At 40.6% G+C, this 25,538-nt stretch overlaps 1 protein-coding gene across 1 annotated transcript; it reads left to right on the top strand.

The window, feature by feature from the left end:
- The first annotated feature begins 704 nt into the window (after window positions 1-704).
- LOC136128137 (small ribosomal subunit protein uS3-like) lies at window positions 705-1,537 on the top strand. The gene has a single exon (XM_065883858.1). It carries the CDS (start codon window positions 727-729, stop codon window positions 1,456-1,458), a length of 732 nt encoding a protein of 243 aa, XP_065739930.1. The 5' UTR covers window positions 705-726; the 3' UTR covers window positions 1,459-1,537.
- Window positions 1,538-25,538: the final 24,001 nt, after the last annotated feature.

Below are 25,538 nucleotides of genomic sequence, written 5' to 3'. Positions count from 1 at the left end.
AACTAAACCAACAAGGATAAGAGGACGTGGGAAAGGGCCATGTGGAGGTTTGTACTGGCTGCTGCAGAACTTAGATGAATGGGCAGTTTCCTGGATGTGATGCTGGGGTCTTAAAAGACAAGTAGCGTTGACCATCTGTGTGTGCATAGAAAGGATGTAAGAGTAAAGGAGAAGTAGAAGTGAGGACATATGGAGACCTAGACAGGTTTGGAATGCTTGAGGAGACTTTAAGTAGCTAGATTCAGCCTCAGCAGAAAGTGCAGATGTGAGATGCTTAGAGAAAGAAGGAATCTGCGCCTGGGCAAGTAATCAGGAGTCAGATCACGCAGGTGCTTGTGTGCTCTACCATGAAGACATATGACCTGATTTGTTAGATCATATCACAGTTAGAAAAAACACGCTGGCATCAAGATTGGTGGCAGGGACGCCACTGAGGTGCCATTGCATTCATCTAGGCAGGAGACGATGCGGGTCTGAACCAAGGCAGATGTTAACCCAGACTCTGGGCTTTGCTCCTCTCTCTTCTCAAGCTAAACTCCATCATCAATCATGCCAGCACTGATTCTGCTATACCTTTTCAAAGTCTTTAAAGTCTACGTATCTGTTGACTCAGTAATTTCACATCTCGGAATTTAACTGAGAGAAGTCTTCAAAGATAGATGTATAAAAATAAAATGTTACTATAAAAATTTACAACTTTTCCTTTCGGCGGCGCGTGGCAGCAAGATGGCGGTGCAGGTATCCAAGAAGAGGAAGTTTGTGGCTAACGGCCTATTCAAAGCTGAACTGAATGAGTTTCTCACTCGGCAGCTGGCTGAAGATGGGTACTCTGGAGTTGAGGTCCGAGTTACACCAACCAGGACAGAAATCATTATCTTGGCCACCAGGACACAGAATGTTCTTGGTGAGAAGGGCTGGCGGATCCGGCAATTGACTGCTGTGGTTCAGAAGAGATTTGGCTTCCTTGAGGGCACTGTAGAGCTTTATGCTGAAAAGGTGGCCACGAGAGGTCTGTGTGCCATTGCCCAGGCAGAGTCTCTGCGTTACAAACTCCTAGGAGGCCTTGCTGTGCGGAGGGCCTGCTATGGTGTGCTGCGGTTCATCATGGAGAGTGGGGCCAAAGGCTGCGAGGTCGTGGTGTCGGGGAGACTCCGAGGACAGAGGGTTAAATCCATGAAGTTTGTGGACGGCCTGATGAGCCACAGTGGGGACCCTGTTAACTACTATGTTGATACTGACGTGCGCGACGTGCTGCTCAGACAGGGTGTGCTGGGCATCAAGGTAAAGATCATGCTGCCTTGGGACCCGAGTGGTAAGATTGGCCCTAAGAAGCCCCTGCCTGATCACGTGAGCATTGTGGAACCCAAAGATGAAATACTGCCCACCACTCCCATCTCCGAACAGAAGGGTGGGAAGCCAGAGCCCCCTGCCATGCCTCAGCCGGTACCCACAGCATAATAGGGGCTCCTTGGCTGCTGGATCTGGAGTCTGGATGTTGCTCTATAAAGACCTTTAATAAAATCTTTTTAAAAGAAAAAAAAAATTTACAGATAGCCTAATTATCCAATAATAGAAGATTAGTTAAGCAAATTTTTCTATAACATTCAGTGATATTTGAGGCAACCATGAAAATGATCATGAAACCGGATTTGACTATTTAACTATAATCCCTAAATAAAATACTGAGTTTATTTGTAAGGATTCTCAAACCACATTCTTCTCAGCTCCTGGTGTTTTTCTCTCTCATGACTTGATTCTCTATCCCCCTTAGATCCTCACTGTCAAGATATTAGCATTAGCCTGAAGACATCTGTTGCCATCTTAATTTTCCTACTGCCTTACTTTTACTGATAGGCTGCCTCACTTTGGGAGACTTTCTTTAGGTGTACAAAGCCACTGATCTCTTACTAGGCTTGGGGCAGGCTGGGTCTTTTCTTCCTCTTGTTAATTAATGTACTGTAAAGGCAAGAGCTTTAATTTTGGCTCTGCAGCTGGCCACACCAGACTTGTGGTTATGGCTTATGGCCTAGGGGAAGTATTTTCTTACATATTTAATCAGTCACTGACTTAAGGTGAAACACCAAAGCTAGGCTACAGTGCTCATTCATTTCCTCATTGGACAAAATCTCACTAAAGAGTATTCTGGGCGTGGCACTGCAGTGTGGTGAAACAGGGAGGAGCCATACAGGTATTTATGGCCTGGAGCCTGTTGTTTAGGAGTTTGGACTTTTGTTGCAAGGGATTCTGTAAGAGGCTACACGAGAAGAATGTAAGGTGGGAAGATTAGCTAAGAAAACAATAACAGCAGCAACATGAGTAACAGTAAATAACATTTGTATAGAAAGTTTGACAGCGTATAATTTGTATTTCACATACATTAGAGTGCTCTTCTAATGCGGGTGTCACCAAATCCACATGTATCTTAAGTGTTCAAGAGAGAAGGAAAGCACTTTGGCCTAGGGTGATCAGCCCAAGAAGAAGTATTAGGATTGGAATGCGAAGGGGGATAGGTAGATAGAAAAAAAGACCACTCTGTTTGGTGGGAATGATATAAGAAAAAGCACAGAACAGGGAAGTACAAGTCGAGTTAGGACTAGAAATTGGACTGGGGCTCATAGTTTGGGAAGAGGAGTGGGTGAGGGTCAGGAAGTGGGAGACCGGGGGTGACGAAACCTGGACACGTAGCCGACTGTGGAGCTCCTGAATGCCAAGCTTAGGAATTTGTGAATAATGGAATATCATGTTAAGAGTAGCAGTTTTAGAAGAATTATCTCACAACTGGAGGCAAAAGGGACAAAAGTGGGGACTAGAATGGATATCAGATATGCCGCACTGAGTCGCTAAGCCCCTGGATTATGATGGTGACTATTACAGCTGTCTATTCCTGGTTAACAAACCATCCAAAAATTTAGTGGCTTAAAAACGACACTCTGTTATTTCTTCTGGTTTGTAGGCAGACTGGGCTCCACTGGGGGTTCTTTCTTGAGATTACTCAGGGGCTTATAGGCAGATGTGGCCAGGGCTGCAGTCGCCTAAAGGCTTGGCTGAGCTGGACGTTCAGGATGGTTCACTCTCCCGACTGAAATGCCGGCTGTCATCGGGGAGCTGAGCTTGACTGGAGCACCTTCACATGCCTTGGGCTTCTCACAGAGTGGCAGCTGGACTCTGAGAGAGCTGCAAGGCTTCTTATGACCTGGCTTTGAGAGCCCCAGAATGGCATTTCTATTGAAGTCTGCCCAGATTCAAGGAGAGGGGAATTAGACCGCATCCCTCAATGGGAGAACTGTCAAAGAATTTTGGGCTATTTAATTTGTCACAGTAATTGTGAAGATGGAAAATAGGCACTTCCTGGAAGTAACTTGTTGGTCAAATGTGGGGGGGGGGGCATACATAGAGGGCTGGGCTAAGATCACTAAGAGATTTTTAGGCCTGATTATCAGGGAAAAGAGCTCTCATATCACCTTCTCTTGCATTAGTCCAGGGTCTACTCAATGTGCTATAAGTGCTGCTTATTTGCGTCTATCCACCTCTGTTCCCTAACAGCAAAGATTGGATTGGAATTGTTTCTCTTGTATCTCCAGTGCCCCATTCAAATCTTGTTATAAAATAGGCATTCAAAAAATATTAGTTAAACCAATGGATAAATGAGTCACTACCAGGAATACATAGGGCAAAGGGAACAGCTGATTTGGAGAGAAAGGATATTATTTGATGTTAGATATATTTAAGTTTAAGAGGCCAGGGATATCTGAAAATTGCCAGCTATTGCTGAAATATGAAACTGGGGTTCAGAGAGATCTAAGGAATGACACAGATTTGTGCCCCTGTACGAAGCTGATCATCATCAGGCTATATGAGTTCTCCAAGGGAGAGATGTAGAAAAGAAGAAGAAGGTTAAAGAGTTAGCCAAGAGCTTTTTATTCCATGAGTAGGAGGAAGAATAGGCAGTCAGAAAATGTGGTAAGGAGGGCTCATATGTAAGATCATAGTACCTGTGAAAAGCCAATATTTATCACCTTTGATTTGGAATCTTGGTAATTGATTCCTTCCCCCAAATACTCATACACTTTGATCTAGGGATACTGAGAAATTTTTTCAGAGGAATCACTCAAACAACCTAAAAGCTATATATGCAAAGAATTTCCTTACAAAATTACCTATAACAAAAGAGTCATATTTTCCAGAGAAGTCAAGAAAGTTAAAGAGTGAGAAAAGACAAGTGGAAATAGAACATTGGCAGATAAAAAGTCAAAACTTTTAAATTAATATTTTTATAAAAAATAGTGTGTGGGACTTCCCTGGTGGCGCAGTGGTTGAGAGTCCGCCTGCCGATGTAGGGGACATGGGTTCGTGCCCCGGTCCGGGAAGATCCCACATGCCACGGAGCGGCTGGGCCCGTGAGCCATGGCCGCTGAGCCTGCGCGTCCGGAGCCTGTGCTCCACAACGGGAGAGGCCGCAACAGTGAGAGGCCTGCGTACCGCAAAAAAAAAAAAAAAAAAAGTGTGGAGCTTACTTCTTTCTGTACTGTCTTGTTGAAAACATTGGTTAATGTCACATTGTTAATACAGAAATTTACCTTTGCAAAGCATGTCTCTCAACTCTACCCCTCAGTCCATGCCCCATATGCCTTGGATTTCAAGATTTCAAGGTAAAAAGGAATTCTAGATCGGTGAGTAGGAATCCCCAGATGCTTATTCCTGCTTTTCCTCCTGATTTCATCAGTTTAGCTTTGATGAACCTTAAGTCTCTTATCCATAAAATAATTAGAAGTGCTGGAAGTTTCTTAAGTCTTTTCTAGCTTTAAAAGTCTTTAACTTCATGGTTCCGAAGTCAAAAGTTTGGAGTCTCCTGATATTTATGTAGTTAGGGGAAGAGAAATTTCCCCAAAGTGTAGCTTTGGTAGAGCGATCAGTCATGACAGTTGGATTCAGGTTACTTCCTATGTGATGATTACAAATAAAGGGTTGTTGATAATAAGCTTTAGGTCTTGTTTAGCACTAGGTGATAAAAACCACTTTTTGGTCTTGTGAGTTACTTTCCCCTCTGATACTGACCACACCTGGGCAGGTGGGGACCCTGTCCTCAAACAGCTGGCTCCGGGTCTTGATTTTCAGTAACCTAAGGCTAATGTTCATGGAGGGTTTTGACTCCCTGATCCAGCATTTCAAACCTCCAAGAAAGATGCTACAGTGCTAAGAATGAGGTATAGAGGCACTCACCAAGTAAAAATATAGAGTGATGAATAAATTATAAATAATAATAGAACATGAAGTATTACCAAAGAAGATTTATTTCTCAGCCACATAAAACTTTCTAGAACGTGTTAGAGTATCTGGCCATTTTGGTAAAACCAGGATGTTACAAATAAGTTATCCTACAAAAAATAGGGGTCAGTGTGTTTGAATATCGACCATTTGCTACCCAAGTAACCTTAAAAGTCTTAGAAAGATGCGGCTCTGAGTCACTTTGGAAACAAATATACGCAGATATATAAATATAAAGGCAAATATATACTTTTGGAAAATGAACATATTCTAGATCACTATAGTAGTGTAGGCAAAATGGGGTGTCATGAATCAAATTTGCCCAGGACTCAATTTAATATGAAATCTAAGAGGGAAAAAAATTGGTACATAGTTTAAATTTCATTTTAATATAATTCTGTAATGATGATGATGTTGGTATGAAATTAAGTACATGTTACAAAAAATTTAGGAGACCTAGCATAGAGGCCTAGCATCTTGTTCCTTTGTTGTTATATTGACAAAAAATGATATGTGAGAGAATAAACTATTAAGGTGATTCAGTCTAATTCAATAAATTATATATTGGCGCACTTAGGGCAAACTAGACCTTAGATTTTTTTGAAACATTTGGAAAAGATGGACACAATTTTTAAAGTTTGATTGAAATAACAGAATTTAGTCAAAATTCAGCTTAATGAATAAAAACTATATAAATTAATATATGGTCCATAGAAAAAATTTAAACCTATAAAAATTGATTAAATGAAATGCAACTAATAGCATAAATATAAGCATAAGTAAGTCACACATGTAAAATACTGTCAGCTAGACATTGCATGGTTGTCATTGTGTGCTAGGTGTATGCTCAGTTCTGTATTCACTGATATGATAGCGTTCAATTCCTGTAACAGTCCTCTGACGTAGGAACTAATACCCCCATTTTCAGACAAAAAAACTGAGTCTTCGAGACTTGCTTCTAACGAAACAGCTGAAGTTTTCATTTGAACTCCGTACCTGCCAGTTCCAAGGCTCATGATCTTAATCACCATGCCCTCGAAGAGCATGAAATAAACACCAGAAATTCATGGAGACAGAAACTCATAATAGTGAGCTGCTTTTATTTGTTCAGGGGAGTAGGTATCGTGAGGTGTAATTGAATCATCTTTCATAAAGAAATGAGTATAATCTAAAGAAAATCACGCACGTAGTATGCCTCATTTGCTACGCAAAATAAGCTTTCACGGGTAGTGAATGAAGATGAATCCTCATGGTAAAGAGTTGTGCCTGGTAACAATTTCCAGATATAACATATTATCTAAACATAGTATATAAACTGTAGTTTATATAAATGCAGAGCATAAAGAGTCCCTGTTTCCCATGTTTTGTTACTCAGTACTTGCAATTATGAGTAGGTAATGTTAAAAGGTATGTTTAGTGAAAAATGCAGGCTAGCAATCCAGGAGCTGCTATACCTTTCAGGCAAATGCATTTTTCTAAAGGACACGCAGGTTTTTTGAAGTGGCCCCATCTTCTCATATTGACACATTATTATTTGTAGTTACTTCATGTTTATAAATTATATTGCTTCTTGCCACATGCGAATTTGCACTGAATCTGAATTCTGTTTCCACTTCCACCCCTGCGACCCGGACTCCCTCCACCAGGCAATAGATAGAATGGGGAGAAGGGAGATAAGCAGCTTGCCCCAAAGTTTCCTTTATATCTCCCTTATAATCTACACATCCCCGGAAAGAATGCTTAAGAGAGTATGGGAGAAGGAAAAAATATGCAATTCCATCCGCAGCACCTCAAGAAGAGATACTGTAGTGATCTAGAATATGTTTATTTTCCATCTAGAATTCTAAAATTATCAAAAGGGCACCAACTTGTTTGGTTCCACAAATAAAATAACATGTAAAGCAGAATGAAGGACCAGAATTATGCCTCTTTTAAAAAATATGACTTGCATTGTCTTGTTGCCTTTTTCCAGGGTATCGTTCTGCCTCCTGACTTGGTGATGATCTGCCAAGAAACACAGATAGGAGGCTTTTTACATGGAGTGACTCTTTCCTAACGAGAGCCGGTCCTGCGGCTCTCAGCACCCTAGCATTGCAAACCACACTGCTTGTGACCATGGGCTCTGACCGTGACATAACCCAACAGGCCTGCACATTTGAATGTCTCCTATTTCTACTTCTCACTAGCAGTCAATTATAGGTTCCCCCCTAAGACCGGGTCAAAAGTTTCTCGGTTGCGGAAGACTGATTAATCTCTGGAGAGAAGCTCTCTCCTAGTTTGGAAGCCCCCGTCCTATAGGTACGGTGCTTTAAGCTTTACTGCTGAGTCTCCAAGGAAACCATTGCTATTTGTGACTCTGTTTGGAGCTCAAGAAGTAATTCTTACCTGCTTTAGCAAGACTGACAATGTCATGACAGTTTCAAGAGGCTGTCGTTTCCACAATGAGAGATTCTGTAAATCGATTATTAATGAAGCACTGCCATATTTTAAGTGACTGTTCTTTGAGGGAGCGTGTTTATATTTAATTATTGTAATGGGAAATGTGCAATGGCATAGCAGCACAAAAGTCAGCTATTATCCCTCCAAAACAGTTCAAAAATCAATCTTCATTCCAAAACCCATAATAAAAAAATAAAAAATAGCAATTCATTGAGAAAAACTAAAGGCATCCTGTGTCAGAAAAGCTATCATTAGTTGTGCTAAAACTAATATGTACACATTTTTAAGGAGAGATGTGTGTAAATATGCAAAAGAATTTTGAGTACTTAGATGAATGCAGAACCCACTGAATTGTCACTATCATTGGTAGTATGACATTTGCCCTGCTTCTGCCTGTCACACCAACCATGGAGGCAGCTGTCATTAGAGATGTGTATGAATAGTAATAAAAAATCTACCCGGGTTACCATGCTTCCATTCTTTCTTGAATGTGATCGGCTAGTGCTGACAAAGTTTTGACCTTCTCTAGCCTCAAGAATTTTGCCTGTAGAGCTACTTCTGAAATTGTATGATGATGCAGGGGCATTGAGTAGAGGGTAGGAGAGGGGGGTGACAGGAGAGCCTGTCCAGTTGACAGTAGTAGCCCCAGAATTTCTATATAAAAGGGACTGGGGCAGCAGTATGGATGGATGATGAATGGAGAACTTGAAGTAACATTCACATAGCATTTTACATAAAGATGAAAAAATACCAGTTGTTTTTTTAATCAAAGAATGAATGGGCACTGTTGAAATTTATGGGAAGTTTAAATCTCCTAACCCACCCATCCTATGTTTTGGAAGAATGAGGGGCCACTGAAGTCTCCTAAGTGGTGTATGATGTGATCGGCTCTGTGTTTGAGAAAGACGCTCTGAGACTAAGCAGGAGGAGATGTACCACTGTTATCCAGGGAAGAGAGGATAATGACCTGGGCTCAGTTACAGTGGGAGCAAGAGGGCAAAGGTTACGACCATAATCACAACTGTCATTTACTATGAGAGGCTTTTTAAACGCCTCATTTTATTTATTCTTTCGTACAACACTGTGTGATAGCATAACCATGTCCATTCTAAAGAGTCTTAGGGATGTGAAGTTAGTGACACAAGTAACATAGTTACTAGGTGATGGAGCTGCTTTACTTTACAGCTGTGATGTTTCAACAGTTAAAAAGGCAGGTAGCCCTAAAAAAGTAAGCAGTTGTTAGCATGTAATGGGCAAATGATCCAGGTCGACTCTGAGGCTTCCAGCTAAGTTTATAGATGGATGATGATGCTCCTTAGAGACAGACAGAAGAGGAAGAGGGACAGCGTATTTGGAAGAGAAGGTAATGAGTTCATTCAGGAAATAGTAATTTGTTAAGTCTAGGCAGGATGTGCAGAGGGAGGTTAGCAGAACGTGCTAACAGGACTTTGGCAACTCAGGTCTAAAGATGAGGTTTAGGGATATCTAGAGGTTACAGGTGAAGCTGAAGCCGTGGGAGTTGGTAAAGCTGCCCATGGATATTAGAGAGAATAAGAAGAGGAAAGGAGAACTGAGGATGGAACCTTGGGAAAATCTAGTTGTACATTTAGGACCAACTGGGTGGTTTATAAGAAGTATAGCTGCCCTGAATTATTCCCCAGGTCAATTAAATCAGAATTTCTAACATGGGGCACAGGCAGAGGCAACTTATAAAAGCGGCACAATGACTCTGATGAGCAGCATAGGCTGGAACCATGGTCTAAGCAGTGGGCAGGGTGAAGGCAGAGCGATGTGAGGTCTGGGGACCACCAGGAGGGAGTAGCAGCTGATCACAAGCTGACAGGGGTCTGGTAAAATGGGGTCCCAAAAGAGGCTGCTTTGAGGAACAATTTTATGGGACTGTGAAAGAGGAAGGCAACTGCTGGATAAATGACTAGAAGGGAAGCAAGGAGTGGGGCTTCCCTTTTCAAGGATTTAGATGGCAAGCCAAAGTAGAGATCAAGGAATATTTGTATGTGGGGGAGTAGAGTGGCTGGGAGTGACTGCATCATGTTTGTAGGCTGTGCAGAGCAATCCAGTGGAGCTGGAAAGACAAAGGAAGATGTAAGAGGGAAGAGACTATTGAGATCCTGGAGGAGGTGGATGTGTGAGGACTGCGTCAAGAGCATAGGCTGGTCTTGGAAAGGAGGGAGCACATTTTTTTGCAGTAAGGTGAACATAAGTAAGGATAGATGGACACGGAGGGGAAAATGGAGGGAAGATCAGTTTGGAGTTCATATCTGACTGTCTTTATTTTCTTGAAACAGAGGGCTATTTGTCCTCTCTCCCCTAAAAATGTGCACGCAGAGGTCTCTCAGCACAGTCTAGGTGGGCTGAATCCTGCGGTGGGGATTTGGGCACCCGTAGCGTCATGATTGTGGTATGTGCACTGAGGGCAAATTCCACAAGTCAAGTTTTAAGATCAGAGGCTTAAAGCCAAGCAGTCTAGTTAGAGAGAGGAGACAGAGGTATAGCCTCGAAACAGCTTGAGAAGCCAGGAGACCTGATTAAGTAAGTGGTCAAAATGGACAGTAAGCAAAGGGCCCCCAAGCTGGAGGAAGCCAGGGTCTGGTGCCCAGAGTAGCTGTTTGTGGCACTCCTGAAGCTGCTTGCATACTCTTCTGGCGCATTCTAACAGAGTACAGAGGTTGAGCAGTTTCTTGAGAGTGACCGGAATGATGGCAAACTGTGGACCTCAACCTCCATCACCAGTCACCATCACAGCAAACCAGAGCCAGTTGCTTTCAGAGGCACACGGTTTGGTAGATAAGTGCGACAATCCCTCCCTTACAGTTTGCACTGTGACTTTCCCACTCTTCCCTTCGAGAGGTGGAGTCTATTCCCTTTCCTTTTGCATTTGGGCTAAACCTGTGACTTGATTTAACAAATACAGTGCAGTGGAAGTGATGCAGTGTGACTTCTGAACCTAGATGTTAATGGACCTTGCAACTTCTGTTTGTTGCTCTGTTGGCAGTCAGCTGGCATGTGAAGAAGCTCTGAATAAGGAGAGATCATGAAGAAAAGGGGAAGTATAGAGGAGAACGAGGTACCTTGGCCAACAACCAGCACCAAGGCCCCTGACACGTGAGTAAGACCTTCTTGGCTACTGAAGCACCAGTTGAGCCAAGCCAGGCAACGCCATGTAGAGCAGAGACAAGCAGTCCCCACTGAGCGCTGTCTGAATCCCTAACACAGAATGGTGAGCCACAAAATGGTTACTGTTTTATGCCACAAAATCTTGAGGTGGCTTGTTACATAGCAATAGGCAACTTGTACTGATAGCATAGAAATGAAAGCCTGGGCCTCTGAGATGGTAGTTCTTTAACTGAAATTCTCGTTGTATTGCTTATTCCTCTTGTGACCTTGGAAACACAATAGGTTTTAGTTTTGACAAAGTCCAGTGTATCTATTTTTTAATTTTGTTGCTTTTGCTTTTGGTGTCATTTATAAAAAGATAAAAAAACTGTTGCTTAATCCAAGGTGACAAAGACTTATGCCTATGTTTTTTCCCAAGAGTTTTAGCATTTTACATTTAGGACTTAATCCATTTTGAGATAATTTCTGACGTGGTGTGAGGTAGAGTTCCAACTTCATTCTTTTGCATGTAGATCTCTAGTTGTCCTAATACTGTTTGTTGAAAAACTATCCTTTACCCACTAAATGGTCTTCGTACCCTTATGGAAAGTCAACTGACCAAAAATGTAAGGGTTTATTTATGGACTTTCAATTCTATTCTATTGATTTAAATGTCTGTCCTTATGCCATGTCCATAATATCCTGATTACTATAGCTTTGCAGTAACTTTTGAAATCAGGAAGCATGAGTCCTCTAACTTTATTCTTCTTTTTCAAGATAGTTTTGGCTCTTCTGGGTATCTTGCATTTCTGGACGAATTTTTGGATCAATTTGTCAATTTCCACAAAGAAGCTAGCTGGGATTTTTGTAGCTATTGCCCTGAATCTGTAGATCAACTTGGAATATTGCCATTTAAATAGTATTAAGTCTTCCACTCCACTGATGACTATTATGATGAGGACTTATTGCTTTCAAGATCCTGTCTCTGCTTTTGGATTTTTACAACTGATCATGATGTACCTAAGGGTGGATCTCTCCGAGTCTATCATACTTGCAATTCATTGAGCTTTATAAATGTGTAGATTAATGTTTCTCATCAAATTTTAGAATTTTGGTCAATTATTTGAAATATTCTTTCTGTCCCCTTCTCTATCTCTTTTCCTGGAACGTTCATTATACATATACTGGCACACTTCATGGCGTCCCACAGGCCTGTGAAGCACTGTTCATTTTTCCTTATTCTTTTTTCTCTCAACTTCTCGGATGGGATCATCTAAAGTGACCTGTCTTCAAGTTTACTGATTCTTTCTCTTCCTTGCTCAAATGCGCTGTTAATGGTAAGTTCCTCTAGTGGGTTTTTCATTGTACCTACTGTACCTTTCAGCTCCAGAGTTTCAACTTGTTTCTATTTTATAATTTCTGTTTCCTTATTGATATTTGCTATTTGGTGAAGCATCATTCTCATATCTTCCTTTAGTTTTTAAATATGTTTTCCTTTAGTTCATTGAACATATTTAAGGTAGCGAATTTAAGGTGTTAACCAATGTTTGGACTTCCTCAGGGACAGTTTCTGTTGAATGGGACGTGCTTTTGTGTTTCTTTATATGTCTTACGTTTTTTTAATCAAAAATTGGGCATTTTCAGTAATATAATATGGCAACTCTGGAAATCAGATTCTTCAATCTCCCCTGGGTTTGTCATTTTTGTGTTTGCTGTTGCTGAATGTTTTTGTGACTTTCTTGAAATAATTCTTTGTTATGTGTGACTGTTGAAGTCTCTGCTTGGTTAGCTTAGAGGTCAGCTAGTGGTTGGACAGATTTTCTTTAAATGTTTGGAACCAGTAAGTCTCCCAGCCTTGGCCAAGGGGTTTTATTGTGAGTGTTGGGGTATACCATAAACATTTAGGCAGGTGGTTTACAACTTTGCCTTAGCCTTCACTTCCTACTTGTTCAGAGACTCAAGGTCATCCAGAGGTGAGAGTTTAGGGTCTTCTCACGTCTTTCCTGAGCACACACACAGCTCTGGGCATGCTCCCAACCCTATACATATGCATGATATTCTGGATTCCTAAACATATGTGAGGTCTTTTCAGGGTCCCCGTGTTCATCTCATTTCCAGATTTTCTTTGTAAGATTTTTGGCTAGCGTGTTGTTTGCCCCCAATTGTTATTGCTACCTCAGGCAGCTGTGGTGTTGAACCATTACCATTGGTTGTTTTCAACAAATGCCTCCAGAGAAAAGTCTGTTTGCACTGGATGAGCTCTGAATCAGATCAAATAAAGACAAGCCCTGCAAATGGAATTCCCAGGCAGGTCAGATCATGACAGTTCTCTAGGAGTGGACTCGAAGGAACTCCCACCCCATTCGCTCACCTCTTGTGGCTGCTAGGCTGCTGGTTTTCACTGTGATTGCAGGCTGTTGATTTTTAAAACTTCCACAGAGCCGAGTAGGGGGGATTTGAGACCAGCACAAGTTAAAATGCCACAAAACAACCTGTTCTTACCAAAATTTCACCATTTTTTTCTTGAACAAGTGCTCCCTAGACTGAAATGGCCTTTGCTTAATTTCAAATGCTGGAAAAGTTTACTTGGACAATTTTTGCCAGCATTCTCATTGCTTTAATGGAGAAAAGGATTTTCAGAGGTCTTGATTCCATCTTTCCTGCTGATATCACTTTCTTATGACTTCGGTAATTTGTGTAACCTCTCTAGGAAACAGAACTCAAGATTAAATATTTTCGATTATATAACCTAAAAGTTAGGTTTATATAATGGTAAAGTGACTCTAACATAGGACAAGCTTAGTAAACAATGGTGTCATGAGTGAGTTGTTGAAATGCAGGAAAAGCTGGTGTTTATGTTGTAGAGAGGTCAAAGAATATGCCTTAGCCCTCCCATCTCAACTTTAACTCTCTTATGTGGTCTGAGGAAAGAAGGGATAAGTTAGCCTAGCCAGAGCAAGCCTGACTCATGGTTACTATGGAGAGCTCTAGGACTTGAGATGTAGTGAAAATTCCCACCTGTGTCTGCAAAAATGCTGAGAAACAGAGAAGCAAGCCAAGTATGCCCTGAGAAACTGCAGTTTAGAATCCTGGAGGAAGTTAGTCAAAACCCCATATTTCAGGCCCAGAGGAATGGTTAGGATAAGGCCCTAAGACCAGGGTATGGAAGCTAAGTAGGGACTGGGTGAGTGCTAATTTAGGTCAGAAATAGGGCTGGAAGATTAGATGGAGAGGGTAAGTGGCAGAAAAGGGTTCCAGCATGCTTCTTAGATCAGTAGGACCTAGTAGCCTTTGTTGAACTAATGAAATGGAGACTTAAAGGCCCAGGGTGAGAGAAGAGGACTACAGTATGGGGCATCAATACCGCCTGCAACCTTGGAGAGGGGTGAGATCGCTGTGGGGTTGGCCAGGCCATGAACATGGTCCCAGGTCACACGGAAAGGTCATGGTTAAAACTAAATGTTGGGGGGACTTCCCTGGCAGTCCAGTGGTTAAGACTCTGCACTTCCACTGCAGGGGGCATGGGTTCGATCCTTGGTCTGGACCTAAGATCCTTCATGCCGTACACAGCATGGCCGAAAAATTTTTTTTAATTTTTAAAAAATAAATAAAAGGAAAAGGTATATTAAAAAAAATGTTGGAAAAGAGATGAAGTATTAAGGCAGGGAGGAAGAGGCTGTTTTTTCATAATCTTTCCACACTAGAGAAAAGTCATCCTCCTCCTGTGTATGGTAGAAGGAGTACCAGTGGCTGTCTTTTCTCCTTGCCAGAAGCCCCCCAGAATCCTTTCATCACCTAATTAAACAAACTCATGAATCGGTGAGAAAGGCAGAGTTGGGCAAAGATAAGCACAGAACTTAAAGACAGCAAACTGCCCTCACTGAATCCATTATGAACACTTGTCAGTTACACACACCACGTTCAGCTGGTATGTCCCTGGCTTCCTCAGCTATCTTTTATAAAGTGAGAACTTTTATTTCCTATTTCATGAATTACATATTAACATTTGTGTATAAATTTATCCCCTATATAATAATTAAAAGTAAGACTGTAATACTTCCTTTTAAAAAGTATAGCTATTTGACTTTCTACTTTTAAATAAGAAGTTCCATCAACTTGTGAGCAGAGTAGAATTTTAGAGAACTTTCTAAGTGAGCTATAGATATTTTCATGTTGTTTATTTACAATCAAATCTTAATTACCCACAAAATTTATTGACATGTTGGTAAAATGATGTTCTTTCTCTCTTTTAATAAAACCTTTTGTTTTACAAAAGGCTCTGAAAAAAACAAGCTACAGACTGGGGGAAATGTTTGCAAGCCACATAACTGACAAAGAACTCATATCTAGAATATATAAAGAATTCCTAAAACTCAACAGTAAACAAACAGTCCGACTAGAAAAGACATGAATGGAGATTTCACAAAAGAAGATATACAGATGACAAATATGCACATGAAGATACATTTAACAACACTAGCTATTAGGGAAACACAAATTAAGACCTGATAGGATATCACTATACATCTATTAGAACAGCTAAAATAAAAACTGTGACAATAACAAATGCTGGTGAGGATGTGAAGAAATTCAATCACTCATACTGCTGGTGGGAATGTAAACTGCTACAGCCACTCTGGAAAACAATTTGGCAGGTACTTAAGCATCTAAACACATACTTACCATACAACCAAACGATCACAGTCCTGGGCATTTATTCCGGAGAAAGGTAAGCTTATGTCCACACAAAAATGTGTACATGAATGTTTGGGGCATCCTTATTTATAATCGCCAAGATTGGAAATAATCCAAATATCCTTCAGTGGGTGAATGGTTAAACACTCTATGGTACATCCATGTGATGGAATCCTACTCAGCAATAAAAAGAAATAAGCTATTGACTCATGAAACTACTTGGATTGATCTCTAAGGAATTATACTGAGTGAAGAAAACAGTTTCTGAAGTATACTAATACCATATTATTCCATTTACATAATATTCTCAAAATGGCAGAGTTAAAGGAATGTAGAACAGGTTAGTGGTTGCAGAGGTTAGGAATGGGATGCAGAGCTTGGAGGGAAAGGTCGGAGAGGGTTGAGTGTGACTACAAAGGAGCAGCAAGAAGGATCTTTGTGGTGTTGGAAGAGTTCTGTATGTATATTGATTGTGGTGATGGTTGCATAAGCCCACACATATGCTGAAATGGCATAGAACTGCATACACACACACTCAAATGAGTGCATGTAAAACTGGTGATAAATTGAATAAGGTCTATTGATTGTACTGATGTCAACTTTCTGGTTTTGATGCGGCACCATAGTTATGTAAGGAGTTGTATAAGATGTAACCTTGGGGGGAAACTGGATGAAGGGTACAGGGGACCTCTCTGTGCTATTTTTGCGACTTCCTGTGGATCTTTAATTATTTCAATATATAAAGTTTAAGATGTTAAGACCAATAACTTGGTAAATATGCTTTTTATTGTCTTCAGGTCCTCTGGGGGAGGTGAAGGTATGAGGAAGATATAATGCTACCAGCACCTTGCTTTTTCTTATATCTCACTGCTTAAACTGTGTCATGAATTGTTCAATTGACAGCAGGGCCAAAATCCAGATCTCTGTGCAGGTTCTGTGAGACCAGTGGGAAGATTATGTTTTTCAACTGTGGCTTAACTGCTGTTTTTCAAAAAACGTTTTCCGTACACTCTCTTTGTGGAAGTATTTATTTCAAGATAAAGTGTTTTAAGGGGTGGCAGGAGTGTGGGTATTTGCTACAGCATCCTTTGTGCTTCTCATTATTGTTCCAAAACCCAACAGCCATTACAGCCAAAAGGCACTCAACCTGAGGCTGAATTTCCAAACCTGAAAGTTCCAGTGCCCATCCTCAGAGATTCTGGTCTGAGGTCCTCTAATAGAATTTAAAAAGTGTCGTGAGGTGATTCTGATAAGCAGCCAAGTTGGGGAACTTCTAGACTAGAGGATGCTGAAGCCCTCCTTCCTGATATGAAAAGGCAAGGTCTCCTAGAATCCGCGTGTAAGATTTGATTTCTGCTTAAATGTATTTCCTCGTGAGGAAACGTGATTCTTATGAGATGGAGTATGTACAACCCATCTGGTTTTATTTTGTTTTCTTCTCTTGGTTGTGTGTGTGATTCAGCCATGACTTCTCACCTCACTTCCACTGAGGTGGAACACCTTAGGAATAGATGCCCTGTAATCCTTATCTGTGGTTCTTTCCTAACTTTTACCACAAGGTGTGGAATTCTGGGTAATTCATTGCTTTACATTGCAGTCATTAAACACTTCCATTTTTATAACCTAATTTGCATCTTTCATCAGTGAGAGAATATATTCTAACTCAGGAGCCTACACTAATTCTACAGGTTACTCTAGCAGGTGATGGTTTGAATCTTTTCAAATATTTGGCTGGGTTATTGTAAAGGACTTCGGAGTTGGAGCTACCAGTTGTTTGATTTGGAACATGGTAACAAGGATAATGACCTTGCAGGCAGTGGAGAGAGGCCATGACCTGGAATATGGGGCAATGACCCAGAAGCTTGTCCTCAGCAACTGGAGAACTCCATAGTGCTTACCTTTTATACATCATCACCATCTTCCTTCCTCTTTCTTGAGAGTCCCTTGTTCCTTCTCCTCTTGCTCCACATACCCAGTATTTAACCCATTTTGACTTTCAGCTGCCTGCCAAATAAATCTTAATAAAGTCTCAACCCAAGATGATGTCTGATAAAGTTGCATGCATGACTCCATCCAGAGGGGTCTACATTTTAAAGGGATGCTGCTGTGGCCTGCTACTGGGATGAAGGAGGGAGAATGTCTGTCTTCATTGCCCCTGCCTTCATTCCCATTTTTTGTTCTGCTACTAGTATCTTAAAGGTCAAGGATATTTTAAGCCACAGCAACCTCTAGGAAGTTACCTCTTTCATTCTTACACTTATCCCTTTGATAAAAGTGAGTAAATTTATACAGGAATATTCTCTCAGAAATGTTGAGAATGACTAGACCCACAGTATGGAATAAAAATTATCTTAATTTTCTATTACTGTTAAAAAATACTCTGAATTTTATTCAACAAGTTACAGGAGCTATTCGGTGGAATTTCCTGTATCAGTGCTAAGAATTCAGTAGAAACCCCGTAGCACTATAAGTGAGGGAATAGCCTTGGATCTAGTTCAGTCCAGAATCTTCTTTTATCCCATTTTCCAAATTATGCTGATCCTCTTCTGTATGTCCAAGGCCAGCCTTGTTCCATTACCATCTGTGCTGGGATGTTATTTTCTGGTCTCTGAATCCTTATCCTCAGCCCTAAAAATAATTCACAACTACATGCCTTATACTTCCCATGTACGGTCTCATTCAACCCTTAAACAATCCAAATGCAGTTATTTTATACACTTATACTGTTATATACATTTTATAGATGCTGACGTACAAAACATTTAAGTAATTTCCTCAAAGTAACACAGTAAATGAGCTGGAATTTAAACCCACTTCTGTGTCATGTAATATTTAGTATGTAAGGTGAACATTGTAAAGCCATCATTCATCCTAGGAATTAAACACCAATGATGCCGTTGAAAGAGTCAGTGTTCTTAAACCATTTCTTGAGGATGCCTCCTTCATGAGCATGTTCAATCTTCCCTTTAAGAGAACTTTTTGAACAATTTCCAGAGTTTTGTTATATCCAATACCTTTATAAGATGCCCAGCACTATACAGTCATTAGCTTTGGAGAAGTGTTTCTGGCAGTGTTTGCTTGGGCCTTTTTCTCTCCGTTGCTCTGAGTTTCCGTGTTTTGCCCCTCTACACTTGTTTTCTAACCCAGGATGGCAAACTGGTGGTAAATGTAACTTAATGATTGAGTTCTAAAAATAGAGTCTCCATTGAGCTGAAGCGTTGATTCCATGGTGCTGCTTTGACATGCTAGGAACGGCTCCCAACCAGGTCTGTGTCATAGCCCTTCAGTTGCCAACTTATCAACACAGAATTTCCCTTTTGCACCCATAATCTAATCATCTTGTGTTCACTTCTCTCCATGTCCTTGGAAGTGTGCTTGTTTTGGCTTGTGTGATAAGCCCAGCCGTCAGTGGTCCATAGACATTCAATATTTTTACCTGCTGTTCTTTCCTTACCATGTTTCGTTAGCTCCAACCATCAGGATCCAAGGCAGCAAGATTGTTAAGTGATTGAACTCATTTTCTTCATTTGCTGTGGTGTCAGGTTTCTAGCTTCTTTATAAAACTAGCTCAGTCATGTGGCAGGTTCAACTGGAGATTCCAGATGCAAATCATTTTTTCCACCATAGACTATTTCAGTCTTAGAGTTTGAACTGTAAAGTTGGCAGAAAACAATTTTTTTGTAACATGCCCTATTATAGTGACCTGTAAAATGAAAAGATTAAAAAAAAAAGCCTAGTGATTTTTATTCTTCATATGCAGGCAGACAATATAGTTTTCTTCATAAATTGAATATTTGCATAGCACTGAAGACATTTTTCTATCAGCTTTTTTCTATAACAATCTTCAGAGTACCAGGCCAGATTTCCAAAAGGGACAATATACGGAACGCTTTCATTTTTCAACTTTTCTGAATCCTTTTCCTCATGTTCAGGTACTCATTTTTCTAATTTAACATCTAATTCCATTTATTATGATTGAATTTTTATGTATTAAGAGAAAAACTGGCACTACATGTATATGTTTAAAGGAAAATGGTTAATTCATAAATAGGATGATAATTTGATATTTCTGAAGTGCCAGCTTTATCTATTAATATGAGGATTCTGCAATTATCATTGAACTATTCTTTGAAATTTTAGAAAATGGCAAAAAATAGCGGTTACTAAATTTCACAATTAAAATTCAAGAATGGAAAAATCATTTTGCCTAAATGAGTGTTTAGATACATGTTCCTCTGTATTGACAGAAGTACTGGAATTATGAGACTTCGCTTTCAAACTGAATATTGTGTTCAAATATCAAACTACCAAGCAATGACTATTTACGCTCTAGCCTCCTGCACACAGTAGGCACTTCTGAATGAATGAAGTTGGGTAATCAGTTGAAAGATACTTTGAAAGGGAAACAGATAGGATAAACATTAAGGAAGTGATTTTACATTACCTATGTTAAAGGAAGTATAAAACTATGGAGATGCTTCCCATTTGTTCTAGGTCCTATCACTGCATAATAAAACACCCTAAAACACAGTGGCTAAAAAGAACAACCGTCATTTATTTTGCTCACAAATCTGCAATCTGGGTAAGGACAGCTCATTTCTGCTCCACATGGTCTCAAGTAGATGGCTCTTCTGGGAGCTGGAGGATCTACATTCAAGAGAGCTTCTTCACAAGCTTGGCAAGTTTGTGCTGGCTGTTGGTGCCCATGGCGAGGCTCCCCCTGCAGACTTCCCAGTGGGCTACTGGGTCTTCCTCACAACATGGTAGCTAGGTTTCAAGAGACACAGAGCAGAAGTGGTCAGTTTCTTAAAGCCTGAGCCCAGAAGCTCACACAGTATCGCTTCTTCTGTATTCTATTGGCTGAGGAGTCACAGAGCCCGATTCATGGTGAGGGGACATAGACGCCAGCCCTAGAAGGAAGGAATGTCGAATAATCTGCACACCGTTTCATTAAAGTGAAACCCAAGCCTCTTCCCTCAGCCTCAAGGCTTTAGGGATTGATCGTCTTTTTTCTGTAAAAGCCAGATTGTAAATATTTTAGGTTTGCTGGCAGGTAAAACAATCTCTGTTGCACCTACTCAACTCTGCTGTTGTAGTGAGAAAGCAACCATAGGCAGTATGTAAACAAAAGGAAATGTCCGTATTCCAATCTAATTTTATTCACCGAAATATGTGGCAGGCTCACTGGCCATTGTTTCCCAACCCCTACCGTACATGACATGCCTCCTCTTACTTCTCCATTCTCGCCTCTCCTCTGCTTACTAAGCTCCAATCACAGAGCTTCCTCTTAGCCCCTCTAAGACAAAAAGCTTGTTTTGCCTTGGGGCCTGTCCACACCTATTCCTAATAGCATTTGCCTTGGCCTAAAAACTACATCCTCAGCAAGTTCTTCACTAATTGTACCTTACAGATCTCCCCTTGCTATTTATTCTCCCTGATAATTCTGTATTCCCTCAGTAGCATCTTGCATCTTATAATTTACATATGAATTTGTTTTCTTCAGCATTCCACTAATATTTGAGTGTTGACTGTGATCCAGGTGTTCTAGACAGTGGTGTTAAGTTGATAAACATGGCTGACAAAGTTCCTGTCCAAACAGGACAAACATTCTTTATGGAGAGTCATAAAATAAACAAGAAAATATCAGATCGTGTTTAGTGCTATCAAGAAAATTATACAGGACTATGAGAGACAGGTCAGGGAAGGCCTCAGTGAAGAGGTGACATTTGAGCTGAACACTAAACTATAAGGAAGCAGCTAGGGAAAGATCTGGAAGAAGAGATTTTTATGCAAGGAGGAAAGTCCGTGGGGCATGTGGGGTGTGGGTGGGAGAGTGAAGCTTGCCATGACCAAGGAAACAGAGAGAAGCAGTATGGGTGGAGCAAAGTAAGTGAGGGGAAGGATGCTAAGAGGTAAGGTCGGAAAGGCAGGAGCCAGATGTTGCAGGGCCCACGGACCTAAAGAAACAGTTCAGATTTTATTCTACATGTCTACATGCATGAAACCTCCACCAGCATGTATGGAGCATGTGCATTGTGTTGGGCCCTGTGTTGAGTCTTAAGATATAACAGTGAACATGTTGCATCTCTCATTTTTTTAATTGCAGTATAGTTGATTTACAATGTTGTGTTTATTTCTGCTGTACAGCAAAGTGACTCAATTATACGTACATATGTGTATGTATAAAAATGATATGGGGGCTTCCCTGGTGGTGCAGTGGTTGAGAGTCCGCCTGCCGATGCAGGGGACACGGGTTCGTGCCCCGGTCGGGGGGGATCCCACATGCCGCAGAGCGGCTGGGCCCGTGAGCCATGGCCGCTGAGCCTGCGCGTCCGGAGCCTGTGCTCCGCAACGGGAGAGGCCACAACCGTGAGAGGCCCGTGTACAGCAAAAAAAAAAAAAAAGATATGAAGGAAGCAATAGACAAGCATATACACATTCTTTTTTATATTCTTTTCCATTATGGTTTATCCCAGGACACTGAATATAGTTCCCTGTGCCATACGGTAGGACCTTGTTGTCCATCCATTCTATGTGTAATAGTTTGCATCTACCAACCCCACACTCCCAGTCCATCCCTCCCCCACCCCCTGAGTCTCCCATTAGACTTTGTGCTTCACAAGGGCAGGGATTCTTTCTTTTTTTCTCATCACAGCGTCCCCAGAGCTTGGCACTTAAGAAGCACTCCATAAATATTTGTTGAATAAATAAAGGCATGAATGCATGAATGAGAATATTTTTGAAATTTTTTAGCATTGTAAAGGTATCCTCAAGCTCAAATATATGGGAGACCTGATATAAATCTTCATAAACTTGTTATCACTAAAATATAACTTTTTCTCAGAACTGTGATGGAAAAAAATATGAAGGAAGCAACGGAATTTTTTTTAGAGCAAATAGTTATTCAAGTTGGACAAAGCATAGTGGGAAATTTTCCTGGGTCTTGAGACGAGAGCCCTGGCTCTGAACAAGTCACACGCCCAATTTCTATGTATTTCTTGAGTAACATATTATTTTCCCGCTTTGAGCCATGGATACCAGGGGAAAGGCAGCTGTAACACGTTTTAGTGAACATAATACATTGTCACTATAAAAAGTGTTTGCTGTTATAAAACACTGTTTCTCACTTCATTTCACATAATCATAACCCATTAGGCATCTCTGTCTTTGACCTTCAATAAATATCTGAGGACACAAAGAAAGCTACACATGATATAATGGATTTCTCCACTTTCAATTTGTTGGAGAAAAAAAGACTTCCCTTAGGTTCTTTGATTCTCATTTGCATTTCTTTCTTTCTAGTGTGGTTACCCTGTTCAAAATACACACTATTTTTATATTTGTATCTTAATTTTGTCAGGTTCAGTGTAAATGATTACACAAATGTGGTATTTAACGCGCAGTTTCTTAGCAGCTGGCCAAACGGCCAGCATTTCAGGGGACTTTTCCTTTTCTCTGTGCATGGCATTGGGAGATCATTCCACAGATACTTGCAACCCTCTCTAAAATAAAAGCCAACTCACTCTCATTCTCAAACTTAGTATCTTTTACTCTTGAATTGATTCCTTTTTCTTTTTTTCTGCAAACAAAAGTAGTTTTGCCCTCTTTAATGTCATGGTTTTTATGAACATATTTCTAGTAGGCTTGATCAATAGTTTTCAACCAGGGATGATTTCATCCCGCAGGAGACATTTGGCAATATCTGGAGACATTTTTGGTTATCAGAACCTGGGAGGATGGAGAGGAGGATACCGGCATCTAGTGGGTAGAGCCCAGAGATCCTGCCAAACATCCTACAATGCACAGAACAGCCATCCACAACAAAGTATTATCTGGCCCCAAGTGTCAATAGTGTGAAGTTTGAGAAACCCTGAGCCAGATTAAGATCTTGCCTCCATCTTTTTGAACAGATGGTTGCTTGCAATAGTTTATATGCTTTAAAAGCACTTGGTAATTCAAATCTGTCTTCAGGTTCCCACATAGTGATGAGCAAATCAGCTCAGAGGAGGTTAGTAGGGCTTGGTTCCCTCAACCTTCTACCGCGAGTGGAGGTCAGATACCTGTCCCTGAGTTTATAAGAAGAAGCCTAAATACTAGGGCTCGGTAGGCTTAACACCCTGCGCCACTAGGGGGGTCACAGTGAGGTGACTGAGCCTCTCATCTCTTCCTCTGGTAGATGATTAATTATGAGAAAGCTCTCTGCATGAACTCAGAATTTCATCTGTCTCTTAGAGTAAGTTGTCTGTGTTCAGGAGACATTTCTTTTGATTCAAGCCGCCGGAAACTGATTATGCCTAACCCACATATGCTCTGCAGAGCAAGCCTTCCCAGGCAGGTGAAAGCCATGAAACTTCACAGGTACTGTAAAGTGCTAAAAATTTGGATGGCAAATGCACAAATACTGCCATCAATATCCTCAGGCTTAGAGCTGCTATTAACATCAAGCCTACATACTATGACTTTATTTCCTAACCTACATAGATAGTGCTTAAATGTATGGATTTATTATCACATTTGGCATATTTTATTTATAGCATAAGAAAGGTGAAACATTCTACAGCATTGCATGTTAAGATTAGGATTTATTGTCCAGGAATCCTTGAACAATTTTATCAAAAGCCCATTTCTAGGTGGTGTTTTTCTGCAATAAATCATACAGCAAGAATCTATCAGTGGACACCAGGAAGAGATAAATGAGTGTAGAGGAAAGAGGGTCATCACAGATTTTTTTCTGTATCATGACCTGTCATTGGCAGAAATCCATTTATTATGGTTCACGGATGATTTTTTTTACCTACTTGCTCTGTTTTCTGTTCAGGGTGTTAGCTAAGATTAAATGAAAACCCGGCAAAATGTAAGCTATCAAAATCCATGAAGACAGACATAACTTAAAGATCATGAGACACAAAGAGTATCGACTTTTTTCCCTCTTCCCATGTAACTGCAACTTTCAGGGGAAATATATTTTTAAATGTAAATATTTTAATTTTTTTTAAATATTTTAATTTTTAAAGTAATTGCTCCGCTCAGGTTGGTAGTATAATTACTGGAAAAGCAATTTCCATTGCAGACTAGAATTTTCCCTCCAGAATGTTCCTTCAGTAGAAAAGCAGTAGGAGTATCTAATAGTTGTTGAGTAGTTTTCGAGCACTCCCTGAGAGAGTTTTCTGTTCTTTCTTTTTTTTAACGTACCGTATCTTATTGAATCTGTCATCAGGACTCTGTAATTTGGAACAAGACCAGGTACCTAAAGAAATACATGCTAACTGCCAGGCTAAATATGAGAACAAATACAGATGAACTTACATTTGATTGAAAGAATTCAATAAAATATAGTATTTCAGGTTTCTTTTTTAAAATATATTTATTTTGGCACTGCCTTGTCCCCTTCAAGTTGTCTTAGCTAAGAAAAAACTTGCAAAATATGTTTCCAGCTTTCTAAAGTGAAACACTAGCAAGTATACATTGAATGAGTGCTGTATTTCCACAAGCATACTTAAAACATGTTCGTTTTTTGGAAGGGAGGCTGTGGAGATCCCATCTCTACATACTCTGGGATGGAGGTTCATCAACTTGAGATAATGCTACATGACACCCTAGAGAGCCACTCGCTCTTCACATCCCTCCACAATCCTAAAGATGCCCCAAATAGATACTAGCTTTAAACATAATCTAGATGAGCAATAGAGAAAATACAGGTAGATGACGGCTTTCCCGGTATACGACCCAGAAGAGGTCCCTGGCCTTCTATTAAGAAATCCAGAGCAATAGAGGTTCCCATCTCACCTCCTTCCTGAGCAGGTGAGGACAAGCTCTCCATCTGGGGGGCTCATAAACCTGCACAGCAGCCCTGAGCTCACAGACAAGTGCCAGTAGCAAAATGGAAGTGAGTACTTCCTTCCTGTACCTTTTCAAATACAATCTGCCACTCTGAAATACTTGGTGGGAGAAATTGGATAGTATTTTTTAGTCACAGGTAAAGTACCAGGGACTAGATCAGGCAAGTAAGGTACTTGCCTCGGGGG

The sequence above is a fragment of the Phocoena phocoena genome, chromosome 9 (assembly GCF_963924675.1).
Source record: "Phocoena phocoena chromosome 9, mPhoPho1.1, whole genome shotgun sequence".
NCBI classification, from domain to species: domain Eukaryota; kingdom Metazoa; phylum Chordata; class Mammalia; order Artiodactyla; family Phocoenidae; genus Phocoena; species Phocoena phocoena.
This window is presented reverse-complemented; position numbering and strand designations above follow the sequence as displayed.